At 47.0% G+C, this 10,864-nt stretch overlaps 1 protein-coding gene across 2 annotated transcripts; it reads left to right on the forward strand.

Annotated features, from left to right (window-relative positions):
• Nucleotides 1–626: 626 nt before the first annotated feature.
• On the forward strand, nt 627–10,578 carry LOC6600166 (vinculin). Of its 2 annotated transcripts, none has more exons than XM_002025229.2 (6): nt 627–826; nt 2,693–2,845; nt 7,230–9,414; nt 9,482–9,612; nt 9,678–10,076; nt 10,138–10,578. In XM_002025229.2, exons 2-6 carry the CDS (start codon nt 2,789–2,791, stop codon nt 10,243–10,245), a joined length of 2,880 nt encoding a protein of 959 aa, XP_002025265.2. In that variant the 5' UTR covers nt 627–826; nt 2,693–2,788; the 3' UTR covers nt 10,246–10,578. The 2 variants fall into 2 exon arrangements, with proteins under 2 accessions (XP_002025265.2, XP_026846727.1); XM_026990926.1 differs by having other exon boundaries at nt 627–743.
• The last annotated feature ends 286 nt before the right edge of the window (nt 10,579–10,864 follow it).

The following is a 10,864-nucleotide window of genomic DNA, read 5'->3' on the forward strand; positions in this document are numbered from 1 at the left end:
TTGGTTGTTCAAGAAGAAGTAACAGGTTAAATCAGCATCGATATGGATTAATATTCATTTTTTCATCGTCAGCGTCACATGGAATGGGTGAATCGGTGGAGATGTTTCCTAACTGCTTTTATTTCTTTATTTTCCGTTATTTCGTTTCTTTCCTTCGACTGTTATGTGTGAACTTCTTCGCTCACGCAGACGGAAGGCACGGAGGCCTGCACCTGCACCCGAGCGAGCCCCAGCTGAAGCTCAGCTCAAACTCAGTCAACGGAAATAAGCTGGAGTGCGGTATGTGTTTAATACCTACTTATTTATGTTGCATGGTGCAGCTCGCGTTAAATACATGACTGGTGTTGTAGAAAACCCAGTACGACGTAACAAACAGATCGCATGCACGTTGGGGCCCAACTATTATGCAATCGTACAGTGGATTTTGAGGGTGTTATTCAATTTAAGGTATTTATCCGTTTGAAATGCGATCATTTTGTAGAATTTGAATACTCATCGATATCACTTATCGATAGGGCATATACCGTGGTATATAGTGAGAAAGAGAGTGAAAGAGAAGAGACGGCATGCTAGAACGTTGGAGACCAGAAAGCAGAAGCAGAAACATCAGCAGAGGTGGAAGAAGCACAAGGAGGAAAAGAATAAGCTGCAAAAAAGCAACACAACGATAAAAGCGTCACCGCTGCTGGCGCAGGCTGGATGAGTGTGTGCCCCCCAATCGGAATCGGAATCGGAATCTTTCTGTCAGTATTCAAAAGTCGGGCAAGCAAGTTGGGGCGCAGCTGCACAAACGACGACGGCCAGAGCGAAGAGCAAACGTACAAAAGTAAATAGCGGCAGAACCTATTTACATACACATGTGCATATGAACTTACATATGTACACACTGTCGAGCATTGTCCGTAAATTAGTTGTTGATTTGACAGTCGCGAACCGAGAAGAGATCCCCAATATTGTGTTTATTTTTTATTTATTCATTGCTTTTCATTTTTCTACGTTTTTGTTTGTTTCTTTTTGTATCTGTGAACGTGAACTGAGCCCATTGTAGCTGCCACTCGCTTGATGTGAGAGTGTGTTAGTGTTGTGATTAATATTTCGTGCGAAGAGATGACAAAGAGCCAGAAAAGAAGCACAATCAGAAGGAGAATATGCAACCATAAAAATTTATGAGACTATTGAAGAAATGTTAATGTAAAAAGCAGCAACGAGCCCCCTCTCCCTCGTTTGTGTTTACACACAACCCAAAGATTTAAAAATCAAGCGCTGCCCTAAATATGCATGCACAAGAAATGTACATACTACATGTGTGGGTGTAGTATAGCGGCAATTATTTGAGCAAGTGTGTGTGCGCTGAAGAGAAGCGCGCACGCGGACGATCGCATGCATTACTGTTGTTGTGCGCTCTGCGGACAACGATCACTTCCCCTCATATTTTGCCACAGCTGCAAACAGGCGACTCCCTACTCCTATCGCATCCCACATGAAGCCGTTTGCTGCACTAATAAACAAAAAGCGGGACCTGCCCCCCTGTCTGAGCGGCACTTATAGAGCTTCCCTTCTCTCTGAGCGGTTTGACTTGCGGCGCATCGGATCGGTTCAGATCGAGTTGGGATCAGTCGCTGGCTACCGTGACCTTCGATCGGATCAACCTGTTCCGCTGTCACCATCGGTTGTGGCCTATCGGTTTCAACAGTTTGTTGGCCATAAATGGTTATAGGCGAACAGCCCCAAGTCAGTAAACCCCAGCCCACATATTGTTTATGGCGGCTGTGGCTGTTGTACATTTATGAATTTCGAGCTGGCCGAATGGCGAAAATAAATTGAACGCAAAATTCCATAAGTGGCAGAGGAGCATCAAAAAGTATTTCTAGAAATTGTTTAAATATCTCTGTACATACATATGTACATATGTCTCAACAATCCGGAAATCCAAACCAAGATGTACTGAAACCGGAGGAACTGCGGAGTACAGGCAGCTAACAGAGAGGAGAGAGAGAGAGAGAGAAAACAGAAAACCTTTCCACTATCTTCTTGCACGCACTATTCCTCGCGGCGCCACCTCAGGAGGAAATCGTATTTTCAATGTCTTCTGGCTGGGATTTCACTTTCCGTTTTCTCATTTCCCACTCTTCATTGTAGTACATCATTGCCAATTATTTGAGTAGTCAGCCATCAGCCGGGCAGGGACTAAAGCACGCAAAGGGTGCGGACCCATTGTTCGCCTAAGTTCGGGCTAATGCGTCACGTCACCAATAATACGGGTATAATCGTATACATATGTATGTGTGTTGTTGCAGTCTTGCCATCGATGTCGCTCTGCCTTAGAATGAGCTCACAAGATGCGTCATCGTTAAAACCAAACAAACAGACAAACGAATTAACGAACAGACACCGAAACAGACTGAACAGAACCACACCACCAGAAAAAGTACACTCACAGCGCAAAACAAACGATATTGAGTGGGGAATTGAGTATTAACGCGAACTGAGCCCCGCATCCACAATCCCCAACTGGATACCGGTATGGGGGTGGAGTATGGAAATCTTGTTGCGAAAGTATTCATGTGATTGGTAGATTGCTCGCCTGGCTCCGGATATGTCCGGAATCCACACAGAGATAACCTGTTGGGATGTCGGTCTTATCTTGTCTTGACGAATTCTTGGCTGATTTCAATGTTTTCTTTCTTTTCAGCATTGAAGCACACAATTGCTGTCCCGTAAAAGAGATACAGAGAGAGAGATTTGATATAAACAAAATCCCAAGAAGAGGAAGAAGACCTAAGCCAAAATGCCCGTCTTCCACACAAAAACTATCGAAAGCATATTAGATCCTGTCGCCCAGCAGGTAAGACATACATATCTGGGAGAAGGGTCCTTCAGGCTGAGGTTTGAAATGTAATCTCAAGTAAATTTCACACAATTAGCTATAACTATTGGCCAAATTGGCGCCCAAGAAGGTAAAGTTCAATACAAGTCAAGTCAAGTCCATACATACATAAATATGTACATACATATATAGAAAAGCATTTCTCTCTTTCTCCTTTTAAGTATGAAATCGAAATACGTATCACTGCCTCCACTCCACTCCACTCCGATCCTTCTATCCATCCTGGTGTGTGTGTGTGTGTGTTTGTGTGTTTATATTTTCACCTGCCGCCGCAGAACATCAACGCACTGCATCTGTGTGGCATATGTTGGATGTTATGCTAAATATACACGAATCAACCTCCCCACCCACCCGATCTTCTTCGCACCATCAACATGCATACATACACATGTATAGATTCATACATATGTATGTGTATGTGTGTCTATTTATGTACATATGTATATTTCCATCATGAGATGAAACAAACTTGAAAGATCAGCACAGCATCTTACTCTGTCTTTGCATCTTTCAATACCCTTGCAGAGGGTATTTTCATTTGACCAGATATTTGTCAAGCAGAAGTACATATTTTATGTACATACATATATTCCATTCGACGTTTACGCGAATGTGTGTCTGTTCTGTTTTCAATCAAAAAATGTTGTTCCCCAAAAATCGTAATACATGCTCCAGTCAGTCGATTTAATACAAAATATTGGATCATCAAAACAGATCCGATCAATATTCATCTGAAACCTAGCCTCTGTATAATCCAGAAGCGTTCGCCGAAGGTGTCCTGGTGGAACAGGGATAAAATAGGAACCTTAATGATTGTGTGACACCAGAATTCAAGTCCCATTTGGTACAAGACAAACCACACGCAGCGGATTTATTCTAGCAAAATTATACAGAGTATTTAGAGTATCGAAATTGGATGACATACATATGTACATATGTATGTATGTATGTACACATGGATATCACATGCAAATCGATCTGACATGAAACCGATCGATCTAGAAGGGTATGAAGAGCTTCGACGCCCAAAGCAGCCCTCCCTTTTTTATTTTTCGTTATTGTTGCTGCCGTTACTTAACGAATCTAAAAATAAATGAGGTAGAAATAATAAATGTTGATCAGAAGCCAGCTAACCTGAGCCTGAGGACAGGCAGAATTTTAATTTAATAACGCCACAAATGAAAATGGAAAATCGAGCAAAGCAAAGCAAAGAAAAGCAAAACAAAGCAAAGCAAAAGCCAAAGTACAGCCAAAGAGGAACACAAACCGGAGGAGCTGATCGGTGGTGGACGACGAAATTTGGCCGAGTTCCAAAAATAGCAGCATAAAATACGTTTAAAGAATCCAACAACAAAGCGCCAAAATAAAAACATTTACGACGAACCAACCATGAAATCATAGCAACATTTGGACACAGACGTGGCAAGAGGGGGTGCACCATAGCTGAGGTGAGAAGAATTGGACAAAGTTATGTGTGTAGGTGTAGGTGTAGGTGTTGGTGTAGGCACATGTACATACGATCGATTTCCGTACAGAAAATGACGAACAAATGTGATAAAATGCAGATTGATTGATTGAAATAGAAGACTTTAATCGAATTTGTAGGCGTCATGTAGAATGATCCTTTCTACAGATCATTCATTTTTCGGCTGTACGATATAAGTGTACAATTTTATAATCCCCGGTTGGATAACATATTCTTCAAGAAAATCGATTGATACTTCCTGATTGGACAATATTTTATGTGATACATTTTAGAAGAGTAATATAAAATCAACTACAGGCAAAATTTCTAAAAATTTCCCATAAATGAGTGTACAGATTTCGAATAAAACGAAAAGAAACCATACGTCATCGTAAGACCAGAATTTTCGGAATGAATAGTAATATACCTCTTGAAAATAAATAAATTTTTTGTTCAGTATTAAGCTTGCTTTTTTCCATATTATATGAGTATTATACACCTTGATTGGAGTTATGTACATATGTATGTACTTTGCAGTTTTGAAAATTCCGGCCTATGCAGCTCAAGCTTGCCATCTGGGATATAAGCAATACTTATAATAATACCTTAATACTAAGATTTCATTAGGAAAATTGATAATACGTTTATTAAACGTCATTTAAGGTGTCGTTTATACATGCCGTTTTCATTAGATTCATTAAGTCATTCAAAATTGCACGAGACCGAAGTCTTTTAGAAAAAGTCTATCGTTTTGATGGTAGCGTTTGTTGGCTGTTGAATGGTGTTACCAATTTTGTTTCCTTCCTGAACGAAAATTTGTCAGTTACGCGTGAACATCGAATGAAAAATCTCAGCAGTTGGGATTGGTACATGAGTAGTACACTCTGAAAAGTAAACAAAGATACTAGAAAGATCACTAAGAAGTCTCTCGGTTTCAGAATTAAAGCCAAATGTGAAAAAAATAAATAGGAATAAGAATACATATGTACATACATATGTACATACTGTGTTGTGCTCTCTATACATTCCCTATAGGATGGATAGTGCGTGGAGAAAGATGGTATTATTTGTCCTACAAGCACTAGTATGTTGGCCTCCGCTGTGTGCATGTCTCTTGTGGGTGTAGGTGTAGGTGTAGGTGTAGGTGTAGGTGTGGGCATATTGGCTTTTACCGCTACGGATGCGGATGAGTGAGAATTGTGGTCTGAAAACTGTGCCAAAAAGCAAACTCATTGCCTTAGTCATCATCCGCTGGGTGGTTTTTGGGTGGAACGTGGTCTGGTGGCGGTGGAAGTGGCAGTGGCAGTGGCAGTGGCAGTGGGGTTGCTTCGTGGCTGGCAAACAAATTAATTAAAAATGATCATTCAGCACATCAATCGACACATTGATACAACAGATTCGACCACATACATATGTACATGTCTCTATCCGAGCATGCATACATACTATGTACATATTTACATTTATATATGTATACATATATACATATGTACATGTACATGTATGGACATATGTATCTACATACGTATAGCGTGCAAAATTACATGGAGAATGGACGAGGGAGGCGTCTCTTGGTGGAGAGGATGACTGCCAGACGGCGCTTAGTTACACAATTAAATAATAATTAGAAGGCATGTCGGTAATTGGTTCCAATTATCTGCCGACGAAAGAGCAGAAGCAGAAGCAGATTCAGAAGAATGGTCTGGCAGCCGTTAAGCAGAGGTAAGGCCGTGTAATCCCCGCTGAAGACTCGCCCGGACACCCAGCGAACCACCTAATCCCCACTGGTACAACAGCTTGGGCTGGTGCGCAGCTCGGTTCCGATTAGTTGAGCTTAATGAAGAGATTAGTTGGCGGCTGTCTAAAAATATAAATGGCCAAAACGTCTAACGAGCCAGTGACCTTATCACGTTGCGTTGTTGGGGTCACCCATGCGTCTTAATCTCTCTGAATCTATATCTAAATGCCTCTTAAATGTATCTGCATCTCATTATCTGAAGTTGTAAATGTATGGAGAGTGTCGAATCGGAGTGGGTTTGCTTCTGTCGACTAGTTTGGGACCGATTAGGTGATTGCGCGGGGTACTAATGGTCAACAGCTCCCGCACCGCACTCCGTGTTTTGCTCCCCTGCTCGTCGTGGAGAGTTTCGTGGGGGTCGTGGCTCAACGCCCAAGCGGGTGGAGCTCAGGTTCGACATGGAGTTGCGTGATACAGCCGGGTGCGCGGACCCATAGATCGGCACAGGATTATATCGGCTTGCTCCAAACTAGGAAGCAGGCACCCAAAGCATGACCAAAGCAGATACCAATGGAGGGATAATTGATTTCCTTTGGAACATATGTATGTACATTGTATGGTTTGGTGTCTGATTGTATGATCGAAACAGATTCGGTCACTTAACCGACTCGTTTTCAATCGAACTCATTGAACAACATTCCCCTTTGTCCGATCCCCCGTACGAGTAGCTGTACCTGTAGTTGGATGTACTGGATAAATCGATACAGAACTTCATCGATGCTGACCGGATGATCTCCTACCCATAGTGACTTCACTCCATTGCCCCTCTCATCTGACAACAGGTGATAAATCAGCATCTGAACAACTTGTCCCAGTGGACAAGTTGATGGCGTCATCAATGTTCTTCAATAGAAACTAGATAACATTCTGTCCATCCAGCGAAGTCAAGTCCGACAATGTAGATCAGTCGAGAGATGTGTATCATGTGTAATCAGAGAACAGCATATCTTCTCCCTTAAGGAGCTTAATTTTGTTCTCCTCTCCATCGTCCCTAGACAGTCGAAAGATGTGTTAAACCGTTAAGTAATGAGTCTAACTTATCCTTTACTCGTTGTCCCTTCTCCCCGCTGCGTGTGTAGGTATCCCGCTTGGTCATCTTGCACGAGGAGGCCGAGGATGGCAACGCGATGCCAGATCTCAGTCGGCCGGTGCAGGTGGTGTCGGCGGCTGTGGCCAACCTAGTGAAGGTTGGGCGGGAGACGATCAACAGCTCGGACGACAAGATCCTCCGACAGGACATGCCCTCGGCATTGCACCGCGTGGAGGGTGCCTCGCAGCTGCTGGAAGAGGCTTCGGATATGTTGCGAGCCGACCCCTACTCGGGGCCGGCGCGCAAGAAGCTTATTGAGGGGAGCCGCGGCATTCTGCAGGGCACCTCCTCGCTGCTGCTATGCTTCGACGAGAGTGAAGTGCGCAAGATCATTCAGGAGTGCAAGCGGGTGCTGGACTACCTGGCCGTGGCCGAGGTGATCAATACCATGGAGCAGCTGGTGCACTTCCTCAAGGACCTTTCGCCCTGCCTCAGCAAGGTGTCGCGCGAGGTGGGCGGCCGCGAGAAGGAGCTCACCCACCAGGTGCATAGCGAGATTCTGGTGCGATGCCTCGAGCAGGTCAAGACCCTGGCCCCCATCCTCATCTGCAGCATGAAGGTCTACATCCATATCATCGAGCAGCAGGGCAAGGGCGCCGAGGAGGCGGCCGAGAACCGCAACTACCTGGCGGCCAGGATGAGCGACGAGCTGCAGGAGATAATCCGCGTGCTGCAGCTGACCACCTACGACGAGGACACCAGCGAGTTGGACAACCTCACAGTGCTCAAGAAGCTCTCCAATGCCATCAGCAACAAAATGGAGCTGGCCAACGAGTGGCTCTCCAATCCATATGCGCTGCGCGGAGGCGTCGGCGAGAAGGCCCTGCGGCAAGTGATCGACAATGCCAATGAAATCTCCGAGCGCTGCCTGCCCCAGGACTCCTATCCCATCCGCAAGCTGGCCGACGAGATAACTGCCATGGCCAACGGCCTCTGCGAGCTGCGCCAGGAGGGCAAGGGCAGCTCATCCCAGGCTGAGTCCCTGGCCCGAGGCATCCGCGAACGCCTCGGTGAGCTGCAGGGCCTCGTCCACCAGGCTGTGCTCGGTGTGGACAAGGCGGGCGTACAGCAGACGGCCCACACCATCCAGGGCCGCCTGGAGCAGGCCGTGAAGTGGTTGCAGCACCCGGAGATCAACGACGGCGGCCTCGGGGAGCGTGCCATCAACCTGATCGTGGAGGAGGGCCGCAAAGTGGCCGAAGGCTGCCCCGGCCATCAGAAAGCCGAAATCATGCAGCTCTGCGATGAAGTAGAGCGCCTCAAGCGACAAGCAGCCGGCTCCGGCCCGGCCGCCAAACAGGCGGCCAAGCAGCTTACCCAGAAGCTCTACGAACTGAAGGCGGCTATCCAGAACGCGCTCGTCAACCGCATCGTGCAGGACTTTATGGATGTCAGCACACCGCTTAAGCAGTTCACGGAGGCGGTCATGCTGCCTGAGGGAACGCCGGGCCGTGAGCAGAACTTTAACCAAAAGTCCAACAACTTGCAAGCCTTCAGCGACCGCGCCTCGAAGACCTCGCGCATGGTGGCCGCGGGTGGAGCGTGCGGGAACAAGAAGATCGCCGAGATCCTGCTCTCTTCCGCCGCCCAGGTGGACTCGCTCACGCCACAGCTGATCAGCGCCGGCCGGATTCGTATGAACTACCCGGCCAGTAAGGCTGCCGACGAGCACCTGCAAAACCTCAAGCAGCAGTATGCGGACACTGTGCTGCGCATGCGCACGCTCTGCGACCAGGCCACGGACCCGGCCGACTTCATCAAGACCTCCGAGGAGCACATGCAGGTGTACGCAAAGCTTTGCGAGGACGCCATTCACGCCCGCCAGCCTCAGAAGATGGTGGACAACACTTCGAACATAGCGCGGCTTATCAACCGCGTTCTGTTGGTGGCGAAGCAGGAGGCGGACAACTCCGAGGATCCAATTTTCACCGAGCGCCTCAACGCCGCCGCCAACAGGCTAGAGCGCTCCCTACCCGCCATGGTCGGCGACGCCAAGCTGGTGGCAACCAACATAGCCGATCCGGCCGCGGCCGCTGCCTGGAAGACTTCCTTCCAGCGCCTGCTTGGGGACGTGCGCGAGGTGCGTGACGCTATCGCGCCGCCCCAGCCGCCACCGCTGCCAACATCCCTGCCGCCGCCCATTCCGGAGCTTAGTGCCCTGCACCTGTCCAATGGTAAGTGGCTAAAATCGCACAGTGGATCATCAGCAAGAGTTTCCCTTTGATGCCACAATCGTTCTAGCTGAGCGAGCGCCGCCTCGTCCACCACTGCCCAGGGAAGGACTCGCACCAGTGCGGCCGCCGCCGCCGGAGACGGATGACGAGGACGAGGGCGTCTTCCGCACCATGCCACATGCCAATCAGCCCATTCTGGTAAGCAAAGTCTTGAAAAAAGATCTTAACAATGATAAATAAGTGATTTTACCGCCCATTTTCAGATTGCCGCCAGGGGACTGCACCAAGAGGTGCGTCAATGGTCGTCCAAGGACAACGAGATCATTGCGGCCGCCAAGCGCATGGCCATACTGATGGCCCGTCTCAGCGAACTGGTGCTCTCGGACTCACGGGGCAGCAAGCGGGAGCTGATTGCGACGGCCAAGAAAATTGCCGAGGCCTCCGAGGACGTAACGCGGCTCGCCAAGGAGCTGGCGCGCCAGTGCACGGACCGACGCATACGTACCAACCTGCTGCAGGTGTGCGAACGTATCCCCACCATCGGCACGCAGCTAAAGATCCTATCTACGGTGAAAGCTACCATGCTGGGAGCCCAGGGCTCAGACGAGGACCGCGAAGCCACCGAAATGCTGGTGGGCAATGCCCAGAATCTGATGCAGAGTGTAAGTCTGTCTCTCTCTCTGTCTCTGACCCTTATACTGACTCTTTTATTTCGTTTTGCAGGTGAAGGAGACGGTACGTGCTGCTGAGGGAGCCAGCATCAAGATCCGCTCAGATCAGACTAGCAATCGGCTGCAATGGGTGCGTCGCCAGCCCTGGTACCAGTACTAGGTGCTTGTCCAGGAGGTCTAGTGCGGTCAAAATACCACGTGCCACGTGCCTTTTGTAACATACAAACTAAAACTAAACTTAAAGAATCCTACTTCTATATAAAATTGTAATCCCCTAATCTGTTCCCCTGCAACACGAATATTTAAGTGCCTTAACTATTTATTATGCGCCCAACTACTGGCTCCTGCTCCCCGCTGCTCGCCCGCTCCTAATCTAATTTCTCTTCGATAATTGTATATTTAATTGTTTAGCGTGCAATAAATCAGACGAGCAAGACGAGATTACGTAGAGGGGAAATAAAAATAATAATAATAATAAAAATTAAACGAAAAAGAGATGATGTATGTATGTACATACGGACCAACTCAAGTGAAATAGAAATATATGTCTTATACATATATACATATATTTATATACTAAAGACACATACATACATATGTACATATGTATGTTCCTATGCATGTATGTATGTATGTATGTACTACAGGGAGTCCTTCCATTCTCGCACATGCTGCTCCGCGAAAACATGCATCTGAGCCCACATGTCTCTTTTTCTTTTTTAATTGTAGCGTACTAACAAAAGCATTTAAATAATCACTCACCCACCTGCCCAAGCCCT

Source organism: Drosophila persimilis, unplaced genomic scaffold (genome assembly GCF_003286085.1).
Source record: "Drosophila persimilis strain 14011-0111.01,24,50 unplaced genomic scaffold, DperRS2 tig00000622-arrow-arrow-pilon, whole genome shotgun sequence".
NCBI classification, from domain to species: Eukaryota; Metazoa; Arthropoda; class Insecta; order Diptera; family Drosophilidae; genus Drosophila; species Drosophila persimilis.

Bases quoted from the DNA above. Each gene is read 5' to 3' on its own strand.
- LOC6600166 (XM_002025229.2), top strand. From the start codon at position 2,789: ATGCCCGTCTTCCACACAAAAACTATCGAAAGCATATTAGATCCTGTC. The intron at 2,846-7,229 runs GTAAGACATACA...CTGCGTGTGTAG, and splicing joins TAGATCCTGTCGCCCAGCAG to GTATCCCGCTTGGTCATCTT. The intron at 10,077-10,137 runs GTAAGTCTGTCT...TTCGTTTTGCAG, and splicing joins CCCAGAATCTGATGCAGAGT to GTGAAGGAGACGGTACGTGC.